General features: G+C 45.4%; 1 protein-coding gene across 2 annotated transcripts in view; it reads right to left on the bottom strand.

Moving 5' to 3' along the window:
- Window positions 1-27,747, bottom strand: part of SPMIP3 (sperm microtubule inner protein 3) — a 67,752-nt gene that overhangs the window by 11,613 nt on the left and 28,392 nt on the right. Inside the window, exons 1-2 of one of the 2 annotated variants that reach the window (XM_008268175.3) lie at window positions 16,521-16,646; window positions 5,249-5,317 (exon numbers count right to left, since the gene is read on the bottom strand). In XM_008268175.3, coding sequence (XP_008266397.2) covers window positions 5,249-5,304 — 56 coding nt within the window. In that variant the 5' untranslated portion in view covers window positions 5,305-5,317; window positions 16,521-16,646. Of the gene's footprint in view, window positions 1-5,248; window positions 5,318-16,520; window positions 16,647-27,747 lie in introns of those variants that run through there. The other variant, XM_070055623.1, reaches the window with a different exon arrangement.

Raw genomic sequence — 27,747 nt, 5'->3', positions numbered from 1 at the left:
CTAATGCAGATCCTGGGAGGCAGTCGTGATAGCTCACTTGTTGAGCTCTTGTCACCCATGTGGGACATCCAGATTGGGTTCCTGTCTCCCAGCTTCAGCCCCAGCAAAGTTGTGGTTATTGTGAGCATCTGGGGAGTGAACCAGTGGAGGAGGAGCTCACTTTCTCTTTCTCTCTCTCTCTGCCTTTGGAAGTTAAAAAAATAAGACTTGACGGGAAAGGGGACAGTCAGTAGAAACTAGCACATGGTTTTGCACAAAGCAGCTCACTAAATAGGTCTTGGATGATGAATGGAAACTTACATTACGCCTTCAATTCGGTGGGCAGGTCTCTGTACTCTGCTAGGTTCTGCCACACACAGCTGACAAAGCAGGCCTGGATTTCAGAAATGCCCTTCTGTGAAAATAGTGACCTTCCTGAGGAACCAAGGGGACACAGGGAGGATTGGGGCAGGCAAATCCAGGTGGGGAAGGAGGATTCCAGGAGAATGGAATGACAGAAGCCACGACCTGGGCAGGGGTGGGTTTGAAGTCGAGCATGTAGGGGCCATGGTGGGCAGGCCTGTCTGCTGAGAAAGGCCAAGGCTGAGCAGGGGCAGGTTGTGTTTCCGTCTGTGCAGACAGGACATGTGGAAGAAAACCCACGGGCTGTCTGGGCCTGCCCAGTGGTTGGGATAATATGACTGAGCCCTGAGTGGTAAATAACAGTGGAGGGTTAAGTCATAAGAAAAGGGAGGAATTGGTAAAAAAAAAAAAAAAAAAGGAAAGAAAGAAAGAAAGAAAAAAGGCATGGATGGCATTTCTGAATGCAAGGGAGTGCGAGCCGCAGCTTTCTTAGGCGCCCATCCAGTTGCTAAAGCACTACCTAGGAGATCGCCCTGGGGCCAGGATCCAGCTTGGTGAGAGTCTCTGGCGTTTGCAAAGGACTCTGGGTTTTCTCAGAAGCTGCTCTGTTTGCTCTTGGCTATTCTGACCACAGATTCCTCAGTGGCACGCATCCAAAAAACACACACAGAGGACAGGTGCATTAACTGAACCCTGCTCCCCAGAAGCAGCCTGGACAAGCCGCACTGAGAATGAAGAAGCCCTTCACGGGTGCCAGAAAACACTCTTTACCTGAAGTCCCCCAAGAGGGCCCTGGGCAGCTTTTGGCAGGATTGGAGTGCACAGGACCCTGTATGCATGGAGGCAGGAGTCCCAGCTGGACACAGCAATGAAGAAGTTTGTGGGAGTGCGAGGACAGCCAACCTTGCCTGCGGCTCTTTGGGACAGCTTTCCCATGCAGCCTTCATCACATCACTTTTTTGAGAGAGAATGAGTAGCTATGAAAGCACCTGTGCCTGTCCACTCTCCAGACTCAGCAGCGGAGCCCCCTCCCAGACTTCAGGTCAATCCCGTGGAGCTGGCTTCCAGGGGTCCTCTTTCATCATCCCCCAGGGGGGAAGCAGGCAGTCCTGCACGTGAGACTCCACGTGCATTTCTGCCATGTCCCCGATAGCCTGGCTCTTTGAGGTAATGCTTTCAGTCCGCACACGAGCCATGCTGTCCCCTGGGAGGGTGACTGTAACCAGAGCAGGATCTGGGCTTAGCCTCAGACAAAGTTCTATATGCACAGGACAGGTCAGGGTGTGCTCCTCTGCAGAGCCTGGCCCAGCGCCCAGCCGCCGCACACTGTGCAGATCTCTCCCCTGCAGTCCATGCAGGGCCTCATGCTTTGCCAGGCACTGACCTCATTTTATCCCCTCAGTCCCCTTGCAAATAACGATGATTAACTTCTGGTTTTAGAAAAGTAAAAAAAGAAGCTAAGAGAAGTTAAGTGGCCTTGCTAAACATCACCCAGCTTGTCCGTGCCAGAGACATGAATCAAAGCTGGCTTTCTAAGTCATCCATGTGTGTACAGAAAGTTTTTTTTTTCCCAAGAGTTCAGTGCCACTTAAAAAAAAATTCTTTCATTTATTTATCTGAGAGGAAGAGAGATCTTCTAATCCACTGGTTCATGCCCCAAAAGCCCACAATAGCCAGGAGCCAGGGTGGCAAACCAAGCCTCCTATGTGGGTGGCATGAAGCCAGTTGCCTGAGTGTGCCTCCCAGGGTCACACTAGCAGGAAGCTGGAGTCAGGAATCAAACCCAGACACTCTGATATAGGATGCAAGTGTCACCAGTAGTGCCTTCAGAGCCAGGACAAACTCCTGCCCCAGTGCTATCTCTGAATGATCTCTGATTGTCCCACTTGTGGGCAGACAGCAAGGAGACAAGTTATACCAAAAGAATAGGAAAAGAGATAAAGACACGGCAATTTTAGTGGAAAGATGCTTTCACTTCAGTGAACAACACACTTGTTGCCAGTTCTGGTCTGGATGTGGAGCACTAGGCACAGTGATGACAAATCCTCTCTCCCCACCTGAGAATACTCTCTGCCCGTTGTTTTGATAAGGAAAACCCTGTTCAGGCAACTCATCTGCAACAATGGGGTGGGTGCCATTGCCATTAGCATGCTGAGGCCCAGGGGGAAATAAGTGACTGAGCTGGAGACACAGGCTGATGAGTATAGGAGATGGGGTTAAAGGTCAGGGCTGGGAGACCGCCAGCGCGGCCCTCATTGGCAGGCTCTATGAGCCACACTGTCTCCTCAAAGAAGGAGGGAGCCTCAGTTTCCTCATCAGAAGACAGGACTAAGACTGTCATCCCTGCTAATGACCTCATGGGCATAAATGAGACACTCGTACTTGGTCATCAAAACTCCCCCATGTTAGGTGTAGCCATCATTCAAGGCAGGATGAGCGGACCTGTCACTGCCTCTGGGTCTTTCAGAGACTGCCCCAGTGGACATTTTTAAACTCCATCTAAATCTGGCACAGATTCTGTATCTTTCATCTTCCACATCACACTGAGTTCACCCCACTGGAAGTGATATTTTTCTCCACAAACCAACTCAACACCCAGCCAATGGTGTGTGGCTTGGGCATGGCACCCATTAACACTTGAATATGGTATAATCATTAATTTGGGAATTTTATGTGGTCTCTACTACTTGTGAGCCACTTAATATCTACCTTTATTAGATGCCTATACTGCTTTGTACCTATTTCTGTTTTCCCTGCATCACCCCCAGGGTTGGGCATTTAAGGCTGAACTGGCTAACTGCTTGTGCAGAACAGCTGGAGAGGAGGCCAAGGTATTGTCCATCACCAGGAGACTAAGTCACAAATACACAGCAGAAACTTCCGCTCAGTCATCATTTTGATGTGTTCAGTAATTGTGCAGAGACAGCCAGCCTTGTGCTGCAGAGGTTGCCATACAGTGAGTACAGAAAGAGGCAAGCAGCCCCTGCCCGAGGGGGCCCACCCTGGAGACGGTGGAGCCAGACCAGCCGTCTAGCTTCCACATCTGTGGGCAGTCGCTTAACCACACCATGTCTTAGTCTCCTCATCAAGAACTCAGAGTTGTTGTGAAAATGAAAGGAGTTCATGTGCCTTTAGAATAATCCTTGGCGCACACTAAGGTCAGCCTCGGTGTCAAGTGTTATCATTCCAGTAGGTGAAACAGGTAGAAAAGAAACAAATCATATAACTGGGAGTTGTGATAAGGGGTGTAAAGGAACCCCAAAAGGGCACAAGATAGGGAATAACAGAGTGGGATAGCCAGGGTGGTCAAGAAGGGGCCGTCTGACTAGTTGGCAACAACACAGAGAGGAAGCTGGTCGCAGGGGCAGGAGGGAGGCCAAAGGGAGCTGTCCAGGCAGAAGGAAGACGACCTCCAACGGCCTGAGGTCAGGAAGAAGCTGAGCCTCTGAGGGATCAAAGGGAAGCCAAGGGGCTGGGGCTGGGGAAGGCTGGAGAGGGATGCTGCCCGCTAGGCAGGCTGCGGCCCCATGGCTGGGTTTCCTGCTAAGTGCCGTGGGTTGAAGGGTTTACAGGATCCAGGTTACACTGCATGAAGCTCATGCTGGAAAAAGGACTGTTGGAGGACAAGGGTGGGCACTGCTGTAGACGCACAGAGAGGCAGTGGCCATCTAGAGCACTTGGGGGCAGTGAACCCGAAACAACCCTTCAGATGGGAGATCACTCCTGGGGGTGGAATCCAGGGGATGGGCTGATGGGCCAGATCCTCTGTTGGCAACAGGAGGCAAAGAGCCCCCCCCCCCTCCCCCCCCCCCCGTGAGTGCTGCGGAAATCCCTGCAGGGGGAGGGTGGAGGCACTAGTCTGACGGGGGAGGGCTGGGCTATGGCGGGGGAGGGGGAGCTCAGCTCATGGGGCCCTGATGATGAACAAGCACTGAGCACAGCCCAGTTGCAGGCCACCAGCAGGCCCAGCGCAGACAAACCCCAGGCAGCAGCAACTGAGGCAGATTTGTTTTCATTTGCCCCAGGAGATGTGGGGTCAATAGTTAAACCAACCCCACTGCAGCCAACACAGGTCTCAAGCCCTCAGACCAAGGGCTGTGGGGATGGGGGGAACCAGGGAATACCGAAAGCAATCCCTGATCTTGTGGATTTCAGGGAGGGGAGGCACTGTGCATTCTCTGAGAAGAGGCCTCTTAAGGCTTCTTAAGCATCCTTCCATCTACTCTCCTTTAGAGACTGCTGGGAGCAAAAGGACTTTGTGTTGACTAAACATTGTTGTCATAGCTAAAATACTAAAATAATTGTGAGGTTTGCTCAAATCCACGAAGCCAATGGGGCTGTAAGAGGCTGACCTCAAAATCACAGTGTGAGGGTTGCTGCCACAGCTCACAACTTGCAGATCCCTGCCGAGCTCACAGCAGGGGGCGAAGAGAGAGTGGGGTTAGGATTCACGGTGGATCACCTAACGTCTCTTAGCAAGACGAATGCAGCACAGTAAACACGTCTGGGGCTGGTGGTTCTTGTGGTGTGCATGAACTTGGAGAAAGAGTTCAAGTTTCTGTTTACGTCTATGCCATCAGCCCTCACGTCACAGAAGCATGGGGGTGGTTGGTTTTACCCCAAGCAGAGAACAGGGATGCCATCCATCCGAGGTGGATCCCACCTCATACTTCTTCCTGTGGGAAACTAATGTTTTTACGATCTTTGAGGGGAACTTAGAATTGCCTGTTTGCTTGCATTCGGAACTATGGGTAGGATTTCTTTTTTTTGCAATTTTACCTAAACCTAAAGAAGCTTCCCTAGAACACTCTGGTGGCAGTCATGGCTCAGTCACGAGGCAGCAAGGAGACAAATCCTAAATCCCCAGGAGTCTGCCTGCCTTGCCTCAGCTCTGGGAGGACCTTACCTGGGTGGGACCACTGGGCGCCGATCAACAAATTCTCTCAGTCGGATGGCAGCCATGCTGGGTGGGAATCTGAAAGAAAGAAGAGCGAAGGCTCACATTGTCAGTTTACACAAATTTCCAGGCTTGAGCTGTCTTGTGCCCAAGAAAGTCTTGTCCTGCAGGAAGAAAACTGGCAGAGGAGAAGGACTTGGTTTCTGCTAGACTATTCAAAGAAAATAAAAGACCAGTGAAACATAAAAAAGAAATACAAGGCAGAAGCCAATACACAAAGGCAGACTTTTCTTTAAGAACAAGGGATACTGTGCCAGTAACGTTAGTTGAGCACCCAGCTTCCTTTCTCACCCTTCTTAGCTTCACTTTCTACTGCTCAAGGCCACAAGGCAAACATTACAGTTCTCAGAGTCCCCCATCACCAGACACGCGTGAGGAGTCGTTCGGTCAGACACGTTTTTCATGGGATGTGGAAGGGGCAGTGAGGCAGAGGTTGTTTCCTGCTGCTCTGGTCTTTTCTACTGGCGAGCAAAGTTGTGCGGATATGGCAGTCTTCGGCAGCAGAACTGCAGGCTCCAGTCTTCAGCCCTGGGGATGTCCAGGAGCAATTACTGGAGAGGCAGAGTCTGAACACTGTGTCCCAGGGCTCAAACAACAGCATCATGGGTATAGACAGGGAGCTGCTGTGGCAAGGGTAGTTTTTGAACTTCCTTGGCCTGGAAGGAGCTGCCTGGTTTTTGTGGAAGGATTCTAGAAACTTCCTAGAGGACCATCCTAGAGCCTACTCTTCCAACCTTCCAGCAAATTTGTAAATCTCTCATTCTCTGTATTAAACTCCTTTCTGTAGTTCCCATTGTGATGGTTTGGAAAATAGTTTGGGTGTCTCCAAAGGGCCATGTGTTAAAGATTTGATCCCCATAATCTTCCGTTAACGGATTGAGGACAGAACATCACTGAATTATGGTGTCTGAACATGGGGCTTCGGAAAAGTGATTAGATTGGATGAGGCTGTTAATGGAAGCATTGTGGCTCTATGAAGAGAGCCAGGGATGTGCAGGACCAGCATGCTCCCCAGCTCACCACGTCACCCTCCCTCCACATGCATTCCACCACCCACTATCCTCACCAGACCAACGGGGCTGCCCAGTCTTGGACTGTGACTCTCCAAAACTGTAAGCCCAAATAAACTTCCCTTCCTGCCTTCCTAAGAAGCACCTCTTGAGTATCTTAGCTGTAGTAATGAAGCATTGATTCTGACCCTAGCTTTAATGTATATACATATAATGTATATAGTTTTAGTCTAAAGTTTCATATTTCATCTGATTTTTTACTGGGGAATATGGCTTGCATGAAAAAAAATGTTAGAACCAAAATGGAGTTGCCTGTGTCAACCCCCCCCCCCAAAATAAATAAAGCTGGGAGGTTATGAAGAAAGACTTTTCTTACTCATAGCTGCCTGGTAGTATCTAGAACCACAACATTACAGAGACCACCATGACCTTATAAAGAAGTACTCTACAGGGGCAGTCACTGTGGCATAGCGGGTAAAGCCGCTGCCTGCAGTCCCATATGGGCGCCGGTCCAAGTCTCGGCGGCTCCACTTCCGATGCAGCTCTCTGCTATGGCCTGGGAAAGCAGTGGAAGATCGCCTAAGCCCTTGGGCCCCTGCATCTGCGTGGGAAGACCTGGAAGAAGCTCCTGGCTCCTGGCTTTGGATCACTGCAGCTCCAGCTGTTGTGGCCATCGGGGGAGTGAACCAGTGGATGGAAGACCTCTCTCTCTCAATCTTTCTCTCTCTCTGCCTCTTCCTTTCAAATAAATAAATAAATCTTAAAAAAAAAAAAAATAGGGGTGGGTGCCATGGCACAGTAGGTTAATCTTCCACTTGCGGTCCTAGCATCCCATATGGGCACTGGTTCTAGTCCCGGCTGCTGCTCTTCCAGTCCAGCTCTCTGCTGTGGCCTGGGAAAGCAGTAGAAGATGGCCCAAGTCCTTGGGCCCCTGCACCCACGTGGGAGACCTGGAAGAAGCTCCTGGCTCCTGGCTTCGGATTGGCACAGCTCCAGCCATTGCGGCCATTTGGGGAGTGAACCAGTGGACAGAAGACCTTTCTCTCTGTTTTTCCCTCTCACTGTCTGTAACTCTACCTGTCAAATAAATAAATAAATAAAATCTTTTAAAAAAGTACTGTACAAGGAGAACCGCCCAGCAACTCTGTTCAACCTCAGACTAATGTCACCCAAGTTACTCATCATTGTGGCCAAAGATTACTGTTTCAAAATATCTGATGTAATCCTCTTCCTTTTTGCCTGAAAAAACTTTTCTTTATCTCAACTTCTTTGAATGTGCCCATAGCTTACTATAGCACACATATTCACACTACAATGCTCTACTAGTACTGTTGTAGTGCTATGCTATTCCGAAATAAATATCATCATTCATTGGACAGCATGTCTCTCTCTCTCTGTTATTAATTGCTACAACAAACTACTATATGTAAATATTCACATGAGTAAGCACCAACAATGGGGAGGAAACTGAGTTACTGGGGGACACATAGGCACAGCTCACCTTTTGTGTACCATACAGAGCTTTTTATTTATTTATTTTGCACTCTATCTCTGTTATATATACAGAAAGAAACAGTGGGGCCTCTGATCTGCATAAACATGGCAAACGGACCAAGGCCCTGGTGGTTTGTGCTAAGCCATTTCCCAATGACACACTTTGACTACAATGCCTCTCTGTGGGGTTAAATATGTGAGAATGCTCTCTAACCTGAAGAGCACCTTTGAGAAAACAGAAATATGAGTTTCTATTTATGAGTATAATACATGTCAAGTCACAGATATTAACTCACATTAGCACCCCCCCACACACACCAGAAACCCTTAGGTAACATCGCTATTTTACTCACAAGAAAAGTGAGCCACAAACAAGTGCAATAACTCGTACGAGGTTACCAGGGAACCAGGATTGGAACTCCCTGGCTCCAGAAACATTCCTCTTAATTACTATGCTGTATCGAAACAATCACAGAGCGCCCAGACCATCAGCCAAAACAAAACTAGAACTATTCAAACGCAGCCAGGAGCTCAGGAAAGTTACCAGGGGAAAGAAAGGAATGGAAAAAGAGTGTGTGATGCCTCCCTCTCTTCCCTTTTATAGTCAAAACTGAACTCACTGCTCAGACTGGCTAGCTGCTTTATTTCATCTATGAGTGTGGTTTTCAAAGCAACTTGAACATTTTCAACAGCATTACATTATTATGGAAGAGTTGGCTGTGTAAGGGAGCCTGTTGATTATATAATGCATTTCTACTTTTAGCACTGCTGTGATTACTGATGGAAAGAAGGAAGGGATGGAGGGATGGAAGGAGAGTGGTAGGTAGGAAGAAATGAAGGAAGGAAGGAAAGTGAAGAAAGGAAAGAAGGGAGAGAAAGTCCGGGTAAGACGACTGAGCTCTGTTTAATCTGATAATCCAAACCCAGAAAACTTTGTGATTGCTGAGATTTTACTTTACCAAAAATGATATGCTGGAGAGAAAAAATACAAGAGAGTCAGGACTTTTGAGCTCCTAACAAATACAGCACCAACCATGCCTTTGGTGACAGGGCAGTTGCTCAGTGCCTAGAACTTCTGAAGCAGCGTCAAAGGAGATGAACCAGTCAGAAGTCGCCTTGCTCCGCCACGCTATAAAAACATTCTTCGTGGCACACATTGACAACTGATTCTGCGTCCAAGCCTGATCTCCCAAAACAATCTCTGGGATTGGTTACAGATCTGTCATTCTATGTTGTAGAGGATTTCTTCTACCTTCTACAAGGGATACCAGGTCACACTTTGTGTCATTTATTAACATCTCTTGGACAAAAAAATGTCATGCGCATTAAGATACACCATTTTATTTTAGTCAGTCTTAGATACATAGTCATATCCCAAATCCCAATGTGATAACTCAAGTATGCACACATGGTCAGCTTATTTCCATATTCGCAGCCTCTACAGCTGTTCTCAGAAGCAGGAATGACATGATTCCATCTCCTTTACAATAAATAATTTTTCAGTTGTCTCAGAAAATTCCTGCAAGAATTTTACCCTTAAGAACCCTTTCTTCCTAACTTTCCAGCTTTATTTGTGTTAGGACTGACACAGGTGGCTCCATTTTGATTCTAACAGCTTTCACTTTTTTTGTACTCAAGCCATTTTCCCCAGTAAACAATCAGATGTAATATGAAATTTTAGACTAGCAAGCAAGTGTATGTGTTACATGTGTAAGTGTAGGACCACAACGAGGATATTAGTAAATTTTTCATTACTGCAACTAAAATATTTGAGAGGTGTTATTGGGAATTTTAGCCCAAGCAAACATGAACTGTCTGTACCCTTGCCCTACCTTTCCTTCAAATTCAAATTAATCTTAAGAAACCTTAAAACATTCTTCCTTTCTAAAACTGAAAATATGCCCAGAGTCTACAATATTATAAAATAATACTAAAATCATCCATAATTCTGCTCTTACACAAGTTGTTTTCATGTTTTTATATTCCTGATATTCATGAGTGCATGTATATACTTAACATTTTAAAAACCACAGCGAGTATTCATTTTATAACCTTTGGTTTCTGTCTAACAATGTATCATGAAAGGTTTTCCACATTGCCACAGTGTATTCCAAATCCCAACATGTGGAGGTCACCAGGGCTCCCGGCAATCAGGAAGACCCTAGAGGTGGAAAGGCCTCTGGCCAGTGGCAAGCGGACATGCGTCTCTCACGTTATAATCCCCGTGGCAGCTGCAGTCAGCTCCCAACGTCCTGCTTTCCTACTGCTCCCTTGCACTGTTTTTAATAAATCTCACTCTGCTCCCTCTCACTGACTGATGGTGAATTCTTTCACCACCACCAGGCCAGTCTCAACAACATTTAATGCTTCTTTGTGTTGTTTGGTGAGGCCCACCCATACCCTAACTAAAATAGAACCCCACTCCACCTCCACCCCTCAGACTCCTGTTCAATGCTTTACTTTTCCCCACAGCAGGTTGGAAGATTTGTCTGTTTTGTTCAGGGCTGTAGCCCTAGGGCCTAAGGAAATAACTGGCCTGTGGGAGATATTTAATGAGTGTTTATTGACTAACTGAATGTGTCATGGTTTATAAAACCCAATCCCATAATTTTGGACCTTTTGATTGTATAGTCAGCTTTTCATCACTATAATGAAATACCTGAGGTAAGCTTATGAAGGAAGGAGAAGTATTTCCACTTATAGTTTTGAAGGTGCAGTCTGGTGGGGGTGTTCCTGCCGGCAGAATCCTGCTTGGGGGCAGGGGACAGCAATGAATGGCAGGAGTCTATGTCTCTCCTTATGAAGCCCCACAAATTGCTCATGCGGGTACCACCCTATCAGAACGTAATCCAATCCTATCACTTCCCAGAGGCCTCACTTTAACCACCATAACTGGATTAATTTCTCTCTCCTAGTACCATTTACATAAGACTTTAGGAGGTAAGTCTTGAACACATAAGCATTTGGGGACCAAACTAATATCCAAACTGTAGCACTGTCCATGCTGAATATCTCCATACATTATTTACTTCTATTAAAATTACTTTCTCAAATACATTCTGAAGAATGAATGAAGTCTTAGGCATCTTCATGTTTTTTACCCAGAAGGATTTTAGCCATTTCCATTAATTAATGGCCTCTAAATCACTGAGGTTAGAATTCCAGTACACAGAAATTAAAATTGATAATAGAAAATTTTATTATGCTGGTGTTCAGAAGGTGAACTAAGGTAAATGAATAAAAGATAGACATTGCAACAAACTTTCTCAAAGTTCATGTTATGGAACATGAACATTATTTTGTCAGTTTTCTCAGCAATTTTTTATTATTCCATAATAAACTACTGATTAAATCATATTTCTGCAACATACTATGAAAGAGTAAGAAATGAATAAAACCTACTCATTAATAGTAAAATTTCTCAGCAAACTATAAGAGAACTTTCTCAACCTGATAAAGAGCATTTATAGAAATCTATAGCTGACATCATACTTAATGGTGAAAGACTGAACACTGTCTTAAAACTGGGAAGAAACTAATGGATGTTCACTATCACCACTCCTGTTCAACACAGTGCAGGCAGTCCTAGCCAGTGTGATAAGACAAGAAAAAGAAATAAAAGGTATAGAGATGGGAAAGGAAAAAAACTATCCCTTCTTGCAAATGATGTAATGGTCTCTGTAGAAAAACTCAAGAAAGCTACAAATAAAATCCTAAAACTAAAGTCAAGGTTATAAGATTATAAGATACAAGGTCAACATGTAAAACACAATCATATATATAATATATACATATATATCTATAAATAAAAACTTTGAAAAAATTTAGAACAGCTATTTATAATTATTAAAAAGAATTGAAATATATAAAAATCTACATGAAATACGCAGGATCTGTGTGCTGAAAATTACAAAGAGCTGATGAAAGAAATAAAAAACCTGAGAGATATATGGTGTTCAAGGATCAGAAGATTCAATATGGGAAGGATAACAATTCTCCTCAAATTGATCTATATTATTTTATTAAATCTCAAGAAGATCTTTTGTAGACACAAGTAAGTAAATTCTAAAATTTAATTGGAACAAGGGAACTAAAATAGACAAAGCAATTTTGAAACAGAGCAATTACTCTTGGTAAAAGATGGGAAAGACCAAGTTTTCAGCTGACACACACAATGTATCAGACAATTCAATACGTGATTTCATTCGGTCCTTGCAAAAGTGCTGTAAGTTGCTCATTTTAACTTTAGTGTGTAGAAAACGTTACATGTTTAAGGTCTTATAGCCAGGTCTGTCTGTTTCCAAAACCCAAGCTGCTCCCACTGAAGTAGCACTGATTCATTCATTCAACAAATGTTCATTGACCCACTGCCCTTGCATACATTGCCAGGCATAAGGTACCTATGAATATGTGATTCTGCTGTCATGTTGCTTACAGCTGAGTGCAGATGAAGTCAAGCATTACTGCAAGAGTCACACAGGTAAGCAGAAAATGAAGCACAGTAACATCTGAAACGGAATCCTTTAGTGCCCAGTGACCTTTCATGTAATTCCCTTCTTTAAAGTTCTAAAGGAAAGCACTCTAAGCAAATTAAGTCACATTTGCTTCAGAAAGCCTGAAAGTTTTCCCAGATTAAGAGCATTCTCCTGGGGCCTGCTGTGACCTGCAGTGCCTGCATCCCATGTGGGCGTGGGTTCCCTAAATGGTGCCCAGTTCAAATACCGTCTACTCTACTTCTGATCCAGCTCCCTGCTAATGTGCCTGGCAAAGCAGAAAAGGATGGCCCAAGTACTTGGGCCCCTGCACCCACGTGGGACACCTGGAAGAAGCTCCTGGCTCCTGGCTTCAGCCTGACCCAGCCCTGATCATTGTGGCCATTTGGGGAGTGGGCCAACAGACTGAAGATCTCTCCCCCTCTCTGCAATTCTGCCTTTCAAATAAATACATCAATCTAAAAAAGAAGCATTCTCCTGGAAATGGGCTTTCTGAGGAGTTGCTTAGAAAAGCATTTTTAAAGCTTGACATCTATTTGTATGGTAGGAAAGTTTGGAAATAAGATTGTTAAATCAAAAGTTGGGTGTCCCCAGTACAATGTCAAGTAGAACCAGTAGCAATCATCTGGCAAGTTTAATCAACGTATGGGCCCCATGGAATGACTACCAATTTATCCATCTACTCAGAGGAGCAGAGACAGAATATTGGAGCCATGATCGCAAGGCTCTGATAGTATTTACTTAGTAAGATTTGGAAAATTCAAGGAACAGAAAGGGAGTGATATTTTAAATGATATTTAAATAGTATCAACTGATTTTCTGGATTTTTTTTTTTTTTTTGACAGGCAGAGTGGACAGTGAGAGAGAGAGACAGAGAGAAAGGTCTTCCTTTGCTGTTGGTTCACCCTCCAATGGCCACCATGGCCGGCGTGCTGCGGCCAGCGCACCGCGCTGATCCGATGGCAGGAGCCAGGTGCTTCTCCTGGTCTCCCATGGGGTGCAGGGCCCAAGTACTTGGGCCATCCTCCACTGCCCTCCTGGGCCACAGCAGAGAGCTGGCCTGGAAGAGGGGCAACCGGGACAGAATCCGGCGCCCTGACCGGGACTAGAACCTGGTATGCCGGCGCCGCAAGGTTGGAGGATTAGCCTAGTGAGCCACGGCGCTGGCTTCTTTTGTTTTCTAATCTCATTTTATTTGAAAGGTAGAGAAACAGAGACAGACAGGAACAGAGAGAGTTCTACATTCACTGATTCACTTTCAAATTCTTGCAACACCTAGGGCTGGGCCAAGCTGAAGCCAGGTGCTGGGAACTCCATCTGGGTCTCCTATGTGGGTGGCAGGAACCCAAATACATGAGCCATTATTTGCTGCCTCCCAGGGTGCACAATAGCAGAATGCTAGAATTGAAATCAGTTCCAGGACTCAAACCCATGCATGCTTATATGGGATATGGGCATCCCAAATGGTTTAGTAGCAGCTGTCCCAAATGCCCACCCCTGGATGCCTTTTATAATGCCTCTTTTCCTGGCAGTGCTCCTGGCTTTAGAGGAAGTTCAGTCCCCAGGGAAAGCCACGCCTGGTGATGTGATGGGGCAGGGAAGGCTTTGAGGCAGGGGTGGGGGCCTCTCAGATTTGCATGATTCACCCTGGCTTGGAGTGTGACGGCAGCCTGCCTTCCCAGGTCAGGAGAGCTGATTCGCTCACCAGCCCTCCTGTGAATTCTGCTGCCTGGATGCTCCTTCTTTTCTCTTTCACTAGTCTAATTCTTCAGGGCCTTACCTGAGTCCATTTTTTTTAACTAAAGAATTATTTGAGAGAGAGACAATGTGAGAGAGGACACACTCCCATCTGTTGATTCACTCCCCAAATGCCTGAAAAGGCCAGGGCTGGGTCAGGCAGAAGCTGCAATCAGGAACCCAATCTAAGTCCCCACGAGGATGGCAGGGACCCAACTACTTGAGCCATCACCTGCTGCCTCCCAGGGTCTGCACTGTTTGGAAGCTGAAGACAGGAGCTGAGGCCAGGAATGAAATCCAGGCACTCTGATGTGGGATGTGGGATGTGGGATGTGGGATGTGGGATGTGGGATGTGAGAGCACTAACTGTTGAGTCCCATGTTAAGTCCTGTAAAAGGCCTCCGTTCTGAATTCCAAATGGCCCACTGCCACCTCCAAGTTCTCAGAACTCTTGATAAGTTCTATTATGCATTTTGATTCTGACTTCTTTCTTCTTAGATTTAGCGGTTTCTAAATTAACGTATTCATTCTATCATTTAAGAAAATATCTAGTAAATGACAACTTTGTGCTAGGATAAGGTTTGAAAGATTCTTCAAACAAGACACCTGTTTCATACAGGACTTTGCCTCCTCAGCGAAAATGTAAGCCCCTCGGATATTGGGGACCATATTGTTTGGGTAGCCACTCTCTTTGCTCTCTTTATCCTTTTATCTCATTATCTTGCAAAATATTCCCTGTGCAATAAGTGCTTGATGCATAATTCGGAATGAATGGATAAATCAAAGAATCAATTGTCAAGTCAACTTAGTCACCTGATGCTCTAGTTAACAGTTTTTAAAACTCTGGACTTCTGGTATTATATAGAATACTATACAGCAGTAAAAAACAATGAAATCCAGTCATTTGCAACAAAATGGAGGAATCTGGAAAACATCATGCCAAGTGAATTAAGGCAGTCTCAAAGGGACAAATATCATATGTTCTCCCTGATCTGTGACAACTAACCGAACACCAAAAAGGAAACCTGTTGAAGTGAAATTGACACTATGAGAAACAATGACTTGATCAGTCCTTGTCCTTAACAACTTAATACTTTATCCCTTTTAGTTTTTTTGTTCTACTTAATACTATTGGTTGAGCTCTTAATTAACACACAATTATTCTTAGGTGTTTAAATTTAACTGAGAAGTGATATCTGTTAAATATAAGAGTGGGAATAAGAGAAGGAGGAGATGCACAATTTGGGACATGCTCAATCAGACTTGCCCCTAACGGTAGAGTTAGAAACGTGTCAGGGGATTCCAATTCAATCCCATCAAGGTGGCATGTACCAATGCCATCTCACTAGTCCAAGTGATCAATTTCAGTTCACAATTGAACATAATGATAGGATTAAGAGTCAAAGGGATCACATAAACAAGTCTAATGTCTGATAATACTAACTGAAAGAATTAAAAAGGAGAGAATGATCCAACATGGGAAGCGGGATACACAGCAGACTCATAGAATGGCAGATGTCCTAAACTGCACTCTGGCCTCAGAATCAACCCTTAAGGCATTCGGATCTGGCTGAAGAGCCCATGAGAGTATTTTAGGCATGGAAAGCCAAAACACTCTGGGGGGAAAAAAAAAAAACCTAAATGAAAGATCTCTGTGAGTGAGATCCCAGTGGAAAGAACAGGCCATCAAAGAAGGAGATACCTTTCTCTGAAGGGAGGAGAGAGCTTCCACTTTGACTATGACCTTGTCTAAATAAGATCGGAGTTGGCAAACTCAAAAGGCTTCCATAGCCTTGGCACCCATGACAAGAGCCTCGGGTGATTACTGACGCCATAAACAAGAGTGTCAGTTTGCTAAGTCAACAACAGGAGTCACTGTGCACTTACTCCTCATGTAAGATCTCTGTCCTTAATGTGTTGTTCAATGTGAATTAATGGTATAACAGTATTTTACACTTTGTGTTTTGGTGTGGGTGCAAACTGTTGAAATCTTTGCTTAATATATACTAAATTGATCTTCTGTATTTAAAGATAGTTGAAAATGAATCTTGATGTGAATGTGATGGGAGAGGGGGCAGGAAATGGGAGGGTTGCGGGTGGGAGGAAAGTTATTGGGGGGGGGGGAAGCCACTGTAAACCAAAAGCTGTACTTTGGAAATTTATATTTATTAAATAAAAGTTAAAAAAAAAAAAACTCTGGACTTCTGATATTATATAGAGCCAAATACATTATGAAATACAAATATATCCCAGTTATAAATATATGTATTTTAAAATGTTAAGCTAAAATTAGTAAAATAATTTCAAGTTGACGGTGCTAACTGTTCACTTTCTAAAAGAATTTTGGCTTTACAAAATGTTTGACAAAGTTTCATTTTATCATGAGTGCTTATATTAGAAGTCAAAATGCTATGAGCTATACAGAAATGCAACCTCTTAGTGAGATGACAGACAGAGATGGGCCGTAGCACCCACACTCAGGGTTACCTTGCTTGGGCTGCAGAGGCCTCCTTGTTCTTACAAGCTGCCCCTAAAGGAGAGCAGCTATTTCAGCCTCCTCCTGGTGTTGGACAGATGGCCAAGGCACACTGCAGAGCTGCAGGGCCTGATCTCTTTACATCATTCAAAGGGTACTGTGATGTACTCTGGGTTAGGGAGTTTTGCTAGGCAATGCCTTTCAGGTCTTGGGCTTACAGAAAGTAGAGACCTCTTGGTCTCTATTGGGAATACAGCTGCATATGAACGAAAGGGCAAAAACTAGTGTGAGAAGGCCAGAGTTGTGGCACAGCAGATAAAGCTGTTGCCATCTGATCCAACTCTCTGCTAATAGCCTGGGGCGCCTGCACCCACCTGGGAGACCCAGATGAAGCTCCTGGCTCCTGGCTTTGGTCTGGCCCAGCCCTGGCTGTTTCAGCCATCTGGGAGTGAACCAGCAGATGAAAGCTCTCTGTCTCTCTCTCTGTAACTCAGACTTTCAAATAAATAAATAAATATTTAAAAAAAAATTAGTATGAAAGGAAAAATTGTGTAGCTATATAACTCAGACTATCTAATCACTAGAACTTTCTTGTCTATAAAGATTGGTCCCGGGTGCTGTCCATTTGAAATAAAGTCTAAGAGCCAAGGAATTAGGCTAAAGTCACACAACCAGGCCACAATGGTTCTAAGATTTGAATCCAGCTCTGTTTGACACTGAAGCCTACATGGAATTACATTTTAATTAAAAATCTCAATTTTTAAGAAGAATAACATATTCTCCATGGAGGAAATGAATGAACAAGGAAAAAAATTCCTGTGTCTTCATGAAAATGGAAGTAGGAATTCAAAAAAGCACAAAGAAGAAAGTTAAAAAGAAACACAGAATGGCCAGCGTTGTGGCCAGGCATCCCATATGGGAACTGATTCAAGTCCTGGCTGCTCCACTTCTGATCCAGTTCCCTGCTAATGCTCCTGGGAAAACAACAGAGGATGGCCCAAGTCCTTGGACCCCTGCCCTACGTGGGAGACCCAGAAGTAGTTCCTGATTCCTGGGTTTCGCCTGACCCAGCCATAGCCATTGCAGCCATTTGAAGAATGAATCAGTGGATGGAAGATCTCTCTGTCTCTCCTTTTCCCTCTGTAACTCTGCCTTTCAAATAAAGAAATAAATCTTAAAAAAAAAAAAAAAACATATGGGTGGGTGTTTAGCACAACCATTAAGATGCCACCCACATCCCATACTGGAGTGCCTGGGTTTGAATCCCAGCTCAGTTCCTTATCCCAGTCTCCTGTGAATGTATACTCTAGGAAGCAGCAGGTGGCAGCTCAAATCACTGGGTTCCTGCCTGCCTTGTGAAAACTGGGATAGAGCCAGCTTCTGCATGGCCCAGCCCTAGCTATTGCAGACATTTGTGGAGTCAGTCAGCAGATGAGAGATCCCTTTCTATGTCTCTACTTTGCAAGTAAATAAAATAATTTTAAAAAGAGAACACAAATTTTATTAGTCAGAAATTACCATTGCCCCCAAGTAGTGAACGTCAGTTATCCTGTCATTCTGAAAATATAAATAGATTGATATTAAGAGTAGGGCTGGTGCTCTGGCGCAGCAGGTGAATGCCCTGGTCTGAAGTGCTGGCATCCCATATGGGCGCAGGTTCAAGATCTGGCTGCTCCACTTCCAATCTACCTCTCTGCTATGGCTTAGGAAAGCAGTAGAAGGTCCGGGTCCTTGGGCCCTTGCACCTGTGTGGGAGACCCGGAAGAAGCTCCTGGCTCCTCACTTTGGATCGGCTCAGCTCCAGCCATTGCAGCAATTGGAGAGTGAACCATAGGATGGAAGATCTCTCTCTCTCTCTCTGCCTCTCCTCTCTCTGTGTAACTCTTTCAATTAAATAAATAAATCTTTTTTAAAAAAGAGATTTATTTGTTTATTTGGAAGGCAGTTAGAAAGGGAAAGAGAGAGAGTGATCTTCCATCTGTTGGTTCACTCTCCAGATGGCTGCAACAGCCAGCACTGGGCCAGGCTGAAGTCAGGAGCCAAGAGCTTCTTCCAGATCTCCAATGTGGGTGCAGGGGCCCAAGAACTTGGGCCATCTTCCACTGCTTTCTCAGGCATATTAGCCGTGAGCTGGATCAGAAGTGGAGAAGCTGAATTATGAACTGGAGCCCATATGGGACGTTGGCAATACCGGCAGAAGCTTCACCCTCTATGCCACAACACCAGCCTCCACGCATGGATTTCTATAGTGGAGAACATGGTGCTCTGCCCAGATTAAGTCCTCAGGACTGATTTGCTTTCACTTCTGCTTCAGGCATATGTGACCTCTTTTTCAAAAATTTTCATTTATTTGAAAGACAGACAGATACATAGATCTGGTAGCCGTGGAGCTACCAAACCAAGCCTCTCCTGCCTTCCTCTGGATTTGCTTTAGACGAGAAGGCAGTGAGCTTCAACCATGTTTAAGTCCATCTTTGCAGAGGCAAATCCACAAATGTCCTGAGCAAGATCTACTTACCTTAAAGGCAGTCTTGTCTTTAAATAGAATTTTTCTGCCCACTCACCCCCCTCTTCATTCAGCCTTTCATTTAAGAAATGTTTGGTATTATATACAAATTCTTCCTTTGCTTTAAAGTTAGGGATGGAGCGGAGTTCTAACAAAAAACAGTGGCACTCAGAAAAATCAAATGTTGTCACTAACACCCTTTTTTAGTTACCAGCCCTGTGTGGTCTCTGGGAAGCAGGTGGATGTTGCTGGGGATTCATTCTGAGAGGAGGAGCGTGGTGGGGGCAAAAGGCGCGGAGTCACCACACAGACCCCGGGAGTCGGGTGAAAGCGGGCCAGAGGCGAGCAGCCCACAGACTCGTTTATTTCAGTTGGTACAGCAGCTTAAATAGCCAAGGCAGCCAATCTGGTCAAGGGGCGGTCTACGCCCTAACCAATCACAGCCTGTTGCCAGGCAGTATCCGAAGCCATCCAATCACAGCCTGTTGCCAGGCAGGCTCCATTGTGAGGGGGTTTCCAAAGCCATTCCTGAGTAACTGATGCTCGCTTGCCAGAGGCCAACTTGGCATGGTCTTCTCATTCCACCACATCTCCCCCTTTTCGTTTATTTTTGAGCAATGGGAGGCATGATTCTTGGCCATACCATTGTTGACCCCATTTCCTCCGTATGCGGCTATGCCTGTCTTAGGTTGTCCCCCAGGGGATCTTACCCGTTGTTGACTAATCAGCACTCCAAATGGGAGACCACAGGAGTGCTTGCTCAGATAGGGGTAGAAATGAGGAACAATGGTTATCAGGAATGGCATGACCGCACACAGGCTGTGGGCCGTTTGAGTGGCTGACCAGAGCTAGTGGGGTATAAAACAGTAACAGACATGGCTATGGGCAGTTTCTCAGGGTAGGATGATAAGGCAGGTGCGTCTGCTAACAAGGCGGACTCTCAGTCTTGTTCAGCTGGTTCTGGGTGACTGTTATTGTCTCGAGGTCGTCTAAATTCATCCCACAGGTATTTGGGGGGTGGCTGACTAGGCATTGCTACATTGTTTGCTGCCATATCATTTTCACTTTTGGAGCTCCGAGCTCAGGAGCTCTCTCTCCCTAAGTCATCAACTGTTGCCTGTGAGGCAGCGGCCTGGAGTGACAGGCTCTTATCACTCACAGATTCATTATGTTTGGTAATCTGCGTGGGATTCTGAGAGGGGGGTATCTTTCCCATATTTGAGCACTTAAGAGCAGCACGCCACACCAACACTAGCCAAAGGAAAGACACGCACAGCACTGCTATCATAACAAAACAAATTCCTAGCACCTCCGTGGCTGATGGCATTATGCAGGGGTTCCCTACGTTAGACGAACAGACAGTGGTGTATCAGATTTTAAGTATGTCCTGTGCTTAGTAGGGGACTTCCTTGATTCGTTAGGTCAAGGACGTATGCCCACACGGTACCTCCGTAGCGTCACCTCTCTCGATTGAGAGAAGATGACTTGGTTCCGAATTCTGGGATGATCAGTCCCTTATGTGAATTCACCAGGCGAACCGAAAGTAAAAGGAGGAGCCGAGAAGCGACGTACGCTTCTGGGCGGTGTGTGCCTAACCTGGGGTCACTTAGACCGAAGACAAGGACAAGGAAAGGGGCATGGAAGGGGGTTCTGTGCTCACCCTCACAGAATTGAACAGCACACAAAACACGGAGGGGCCTACTTGCCGAAATCAAGGGGGGACCTCGCCGAGTCCAACACGCCATCTCTCTCTCAGTCACGTTGGCGTTCCAGATGTTGAAGTTGATTGACTGATAACTTGGTTGTCACAGTGCAATCATAGTTCACAGTCATGTTTTTAATGCTAATCATAACCATGGTAGGCTATGAGCATGCACATTGTCTCTCCTTATTTTTCTTTTGCAGTACCACATAGGATGGCAGGCCAGTACAAATGCTTCTCCTGGCCTCCTGGGGGAGGAGAGGGAGAGGGAGAGGGAGGGGGAGGGGGAGGGGGAGGGGGAGAGGGAGAGGGAAACCAGGTGGCTCCCCTCCTGTCCCCTCTCCATCAGACCCACAGCCCTTTGTCCTGGCATGGGGTGACTCAAACTTGCAGGGCAGAGCTGACTGAAGCTGCCAGAGGAAACCAAACAATTCTTATTTACCAAACTGTCAAAATCCTATCATTGCAATTAAGAAGACAGGCAATTAACTGTGTCTTAATTACAGCAGCTGCCACTTCTTCTGAATGCCGTAATTTACAGAGAAAATGGGAGGAGACTTTAAATTAATGTGTGTCTTTAAACAACGAAAAACACTGATGGGCTTGAAGGAGATTGTCAGCCGTGGCCACAGAGGCCCCATCTGGGAAGGGGCATTGTTGTGAGATGCGCTTCCAGGGCGCTGCAGTCTCCCTTGGCCTCTGTAGCCTGGTGGCTGCCTATGGAGTAAATGCTGGGTGACACCATTATGTCCTGTTTTGTACACAATGCAATGCATGAGTTTCAACAGCAGTATCATCTGAGAAACTTCTCTGCATATGTCATCTCGGGTTTGTTTTGTTTTATAACACCCATTAAAACAAAACATCTGGGACTGGCGCGGTGGTGTAGCGAGTAAAACTGCTGTCCCATATGGGTGCTGGTTCAAGTCCCACCTGCTTTACTTCTGATCCAGCTCTCTGTTGATGTGCTTGGGAGAGCAGCTGAGATGGCCCAAGTCCTTGGGTCCCTGCACTCACATGGGAGACCTGGAAGAAGCTCCTGGCTGCTGGCTTTGGCCTGGCCCAGCCCAGATCATTGAAGTCATTTGGGGAGTGAATGAGCAGACGGCGGATGGAAGAACTCTCTCTTGCTGTCTCTCTCTCTCTCTCTTTTTCACTGTCTCCCCCCCGGCCCCGTAGCCTTTCAAATACATAATATTAAAAAAAAAAAAAAAGTCTGAAATGATGAAAGGACAGAGAAGTGAGCTTCTAAATTCAGGATTTAAAGTGTAGCTAGTTTTGCCTCTGAGCAAGTACTCTATGAGATAGGGTTTTATCATCACACTTTATGCAGGAAGAAAATGAGGTTCAGAGAAGCCAAGAAACTTGTCACAGGGCCACAGAGAAGCTATTCAGTGGCCGGGTCAATGGCGAGCCCAAGTATGACCCCAGAGTTTGCTTTCTCCCCAAAGGCTGGTTGGCATCATGGGATGTAAGGTTCCACCATGAGAGACCCCAATCAAGGGAGAGGGAGAGGCAGAGGCAGGGCAAATCCAGGATGGGCAGCACTTGACAGTGATGGAGTGGCAGGGAACTGGCTGATAGGCAGACACCCAGACTCAGTGTGCTTCAACCCCTGGGAGGCCCTGGCTTGGAACGGTGACCACAAGCTTCCTAGCTTCAAACCTCTGCTCCTCTTCTTCTCAGCTGGGTGGTGCTGGGGAACATACTCACTTTCCTGAACTTCAACAGCTTCGGGGTTTTTCATCCACCTACTGGGGACTAGCTGCTGCGAGGCTGCCAAAGGACTGGGACATGGGCACACTGCAGGCACTCGGCAAATGCTTAGAGAGCACTCCTCTTTCCCAGGAGGTGAGATGTGGGGAAGCTCAGCAGTCCAGAAAAGGAAAAATCCAGGGGCTGTGTTAAGAACCAGCAAGCACATTGTGGGAGGGAGACTCAGTCTTAGGAAGAAGGTGGATACCTGGTTATCAGCACCAGGGACCAGATTAATGCTGGGCAACAGGAACCACTTCAGGTTGAGTCCCAGAGTTGAGTTCAAAGTCTCAAAAACCCCTCTACTTCAGATCAGCGTGAATCCAAGAACCTGTGCATGAGTCTAATGGATCAGCCACAGGGGCAGGAGGACAGGGAGCTGTGGGCCTGGGCAGACTCCCAGGTCACTGGCTGGCGGCCTGAGGTCTGAGCTTTCTCTTGGCAAGGCCTCTGTTCCCAGTTCTTGGCACTCTGCCGAGAGACTGCAGCAGCCTTGATGAGAGGACCACGTGAGGGTGCAGCTCTGTACCTGCAGGACATCCCACTGCAGGCTGCTTCATTTGGGACAACCTCTCTTCTTGTCTGATTGAACTTTCACCTCACTTCCAAAAAAGAGCAGAGTTTTCAACACAACACATTCATTTAGAGACAAAACTGCACAGCAGCAAAGTTGAAACTTGCAAGTGGCTCCACAAGAAGAATTCACGGTATAACTGACAGTTACCTAGGCAGCCTGTATAATACAGACAAGGCCAGCCCAGGAAATGACAGCCTCTCTCTTCTCAACTTTGGGTCCAGTCTTAGCTCATCTGTGCTGCTGTAAAGGAATGCCCAAGACTGGGTAATTTATACAGAATGCACACTTATTTTTGCAGCTCTGGAGGCAAGTCCGAGATCTGAGCCCCTGTGTCAGCAAAGGGCTGACCTCTGCTTCCAAGATGGTGTCTTGGATACTGTGATTGCCTCAAGAGAGGAAAACTGTGTCTCCACCTGGCAGGAGGGGGAACGCCCCCTGCCGAGCCCTTTTATAAGGGCACGTAATTCCATTTATGAGGGCAGTGACTTCAAGGCTCCATTTGGTAAAAGGGGAAACTGCTGAAACCCACAGAAAGGTTTGCTCATACATTCAACACATGTTAATGCAGTGTGTGGGATATGGTATTGGGTGCTGTGTATACAGTGGCTACATCATAGGCTGCAGGCAGATCCAGGGCAAAACCTGTGTTCCACTACCCTTTTCATAACTCCTGGAAAGGTCATGACCCTGTCAGGGCTCTAGTCAAGATTCTTAGTACAGGAACACTGCTTTTACCTGTTGTAAATGGAAAAGGCTGGCAAGAGATCGAGAGAATAGAGGAGAGTTGAAAAGAGTTGTGGAAACTTTGAGACAGGTATCCAGTTACTACCTCATTTCTTTTCAGTCTCTGAAGACTGGAATAAAGTAGAGCAATATCACTGAAGTGTTCAAATACAAAGGGTCAACTCAGAATTTTATACCCAGCAAAAAGATTCTTCACGGACTAAGGTGAAAAATAAAATAATACAAAAACAAAACAAAATAGAATTAAGGTAAAATAAAGTGAAACAAACAAAAGAACAAACATACCATCAGTAGAGCCTCTCTACAAGAAATGCTAAAGAAAGTCCTCTGATTTAGCCAGATCCGAATGCCTTAGGGCTGATTCTGAGGCCAGAGTGCTGTTTAGGACATCTGCCATTCTATGAGTCTGCTGTGTATCCTGCTTTCCATGTTGGATCGTTCTCTCCCTTTTTTATTCTATCAGTTAGTATTAGCAGACGCTAGTCTTGTTTGTGTGATCTCTTTGACTCTTAGACCTATCAGTATGATCAATTATAAACTGAAATTGATTACTTGGACTAGTGAGATGGCATTGGTACATGCCACCTTGATGGGATTGTATTGGAATCCCCTGGCACATTTCTAACTCCACCATTTGGGGCCAGTCCGATTGAGCATGTCCCAAATTGTACATCTCCTCCCTCTCTTATTCCCACTCTTATATTTAACAGATATCACTTCTCAGTTAAATTTAAACACCTAAGAATAATTGTGTGTTAATTACAGAGTTCAACCAATAGTATTTAAGTAGAACAAAAAAAAATACTAAAAAGGATAAAGTATTAAATTGTACACCAACAGTCAGGACAAGGGCTGATCAAGTCACTGTTTCTCACAGTGTTCATTTCACTTCAACAGGTTTCCCTTTTGGTGCTTGGTTAGTTGTCACCGATCAGGGAGAACATATGATATTTGTCCCTCTGGGACTGGCTTATTTCATTCAGCATGATGTTTACCAGATTCCTCCATCTTGTTGCAAATTACCGGATTTCATTTTTTTAACTGCTGTATAGTATTCTATAGAGTACATGTCCCATAATTTCTCTATCCAGTCTCCTGTTGATGGGCATTTAGGTTGATTCCAGGTCTTAGCTATTGTGAATTGAGCTGCAATAAACATTAAGGTGCAGACAGCTTTTTTGTTTGCCAATTTAATTTCCTTTGGGTAAATTCCAAGGAGTGCAATGGCTGGGTTGTATGGTAGGGTTATAGTCAGGTTTCTGAGGAATCTCCAGACTGAATTCCATAGTGGCTTAACCAGTTTGCATTCCTACCAACAGTGGGTTAGTGCCCCTTTTCCCCCACATCCTCACCAGCATCTGTTGTTGGTAGATTACTGAATGTGAGCCATTCTAACCAGGGTGAGGTGAAACCTCATTGTGGTTTTGATTTGCATTTCCCTGATTGCTAGTGATCCTGAATCAGCCCTTAAGCCATTCAGATCTGGCTGAAGAGCCCATGAGAGTATTTTAGGCATGGAAAGCCAAGACACTCTGGGGGAAAAAAAAAAAAACTAAATGAAAGATCTCTGCGAGTGAGATCCCAGTAGAAAGAATGGGCCATCAAAGAAGGAGGTACCTTTCTCTGAAGGGAGGAGAGAACTTCCACTTCGACTATGACCCTGTCGGAATAAGATTGAAGTTAGTGAACTCAAAAGGCTTCCATAGCCTTGGTAACTCATGTCAAGAGCCTAGGGAGATTACTGACGCCATAAACAAGAGTGTCAGTTTGCTAAGTCAACAACAGGAGTCACTGTGCACTTACTCCTCATGTAGGATCTCTGTCCTTAATGTGTTGTTCAATGTGAATTAACGCTATAACTAGTACTCAAACAGTATTGTTCACTTTGTGTTTCTGTGTGGGTGCAAACTGTTGAAATTTTTACTTAATATATACTAAATTGATCTCCTGTATATAAAGATAATTGAAAATGAATCTTGATGTGAATGAAATGGGAGAGGGAGCGGGAGATGGGAGGGTTGCAGGTGAGTGGGAAGTTATGGGGGGAAAAGCCATTGAAATCCATAAGCTGTACTTTTGAAATTTATATTTACTAAATAAAAGTTTAAAAACAAAAGTCCTCTGATTTAAAAGGAAATGATGGGGCCGGTGCCATGGTGCACTTGGTTAATCCTCCGCCTGCGGCACCGGCATCCCATATAGGTGCCGGTTCTAGTCCCAGATGCTCCTATTCCAGTCAGGCTCTCTGCTATGGCCTGGAATGGCCCCTGCACCTGCATTGGAGACCAGGAAGAAGCACCTGGCTCCTGGCTTTGGATCGGTGCAGCTCTGGCCATTGCGGCCATTTGGGGAGTGAACCAATGGAAAGCAGACCTTTCTTTCTGTCTCTCTCTCTCTCACTTTCTGTAACTACCTGTCAAATAAATATATAAAATATATATTTTTTGACAGGCAGAGTTAGACAGTGAGAGAGAGAGAGACAGAGAGAAAGGTCTTCCTTTTCCATTGGTTAACCCCCCAAGTGGCCGCCATGGCTGGTGCGTTGTGGCCGGCGAGCTGCGCCAATCCGAAGCCAGGAGCCAGGTGCCTCCTCCTGGTCTCCCTTGTGGGTGCAGGGCCCAAGCACTTGGGCCATCCTCCACTGCCTTCCCGGACCACAGCAGAGAGCTGGACTGGAAGAGGAGCAACCGGGACAGAATCTGGCACCCCAATCGGGACTAGAACCCGGGGTGCTGGCACCGCAGGCGGATTAGCCAAGTGAGCCACGGTGCCCGCCAATAAATAAATAAAATCTTAAAAAAAAAATAAAGTAAAATGATACCAGAGGAAAATAAAGTTTCACAGAAGTGAAAGAAGAGCCTTGGAAATAGCAAATGATCAGAACATGCAAAAGACTATTTTTTCTTTTTGCCTTTTTCTTCTTAATTTCTTCAAGAGCAATCTAATTGATCACAGCAAAAATTATTGCATTATCTTATGGTGTGTAAAATGTATATAGATTTACATGTAATCACTGTGATATAAAGGAGAGAGGGGAAACATAGATCTATGAAGTAATATTTGTATATTCCAGAGAAAATAGTACATATTTACTGTAACAGACCTATAGAAGCTAAGAGATATATGTTGTAATTCCTAGGGCAACCACTAGGTGAATAAAACAAAGAAATGGATAAAAATCCAGGCAGAAAATTAAAACACAATCAAGACCTTTTGAGATACTTCCTCTAAAGAAAGACAGAAATGTAAGAACAGAGGCACAAAGAATAGAAGACAAGTACAAGACAAAACATAAAATAACAGACCAAGGAATGGACATATGGCCTAGTGGTTAGAATATCTGCCTCCCATCTTAGAGTAGTCGGGTTCAGTTCATGCCTCTATCTCCCAATTCCACCTTCCTAACAATGCAGACCTTACCAAGGCCCAACTGTTGTGGGCATCTGAGGAGTGAATCAGTAGATATGATCTCTTTCTCAAATCTCGGACTCAAACACCCACAATATCTGTAGCATCTTAACTGCTGCGGCAAATTTTCCCTCCAGACTCCACTTTCAGTTCTCTTGCTGTTTTTTTTTTTTTAACATTTATTTATTTTATTTGAAAGGCAGAGTTACAAAGAGGAAAGAGGCAAAGGGAGAGAGAGAGAGAGAAGTCTTCTATCTGATGGTTCACTCCCCAGATGGCTGCAATGGCTGAAGCTGTGCCGATCTGAAGCCAGGAACCTGGAGCTTCTTCCAGGTCTCCCATGTGAGTACAGGGGCCCAAGGACTTGGGCCATCTTCCACTGCTTTCCCAGGCCATAGCAGAGAGCTGGATAGGCAGTGGAGCAGCCAGGACTCGAACCGGCACCAATATGGGATGCTGGCACTGCAGGCGATGGCTTTGCCTACTATGCCACAGTGCCAGCCTCATCTCTTGCTGTTTCTACCACATCTGTAGCTATCTCCTTCA

The sequence above is a fragment of the Oryctolagus cuniculus genome, chromosome 13, assembly GCF_964237555.1.
Source record: "Oryctolagus cuniculus chromosome 13, mOryCun1.1, whole genome shotgun sequence".
Taxonomy (NCBI): Eukaryota; Metazoa; Chordata; class Mammalia; order Lagomorpha; family Leporidae; genus Oryctolagus; species Oryctolagus cuniculus.
The sequence above is the reverse complement of the archived record's forward strand: the minus strand, read 5'-3'. Positions and strand labels throughout refer to the sequence as shown.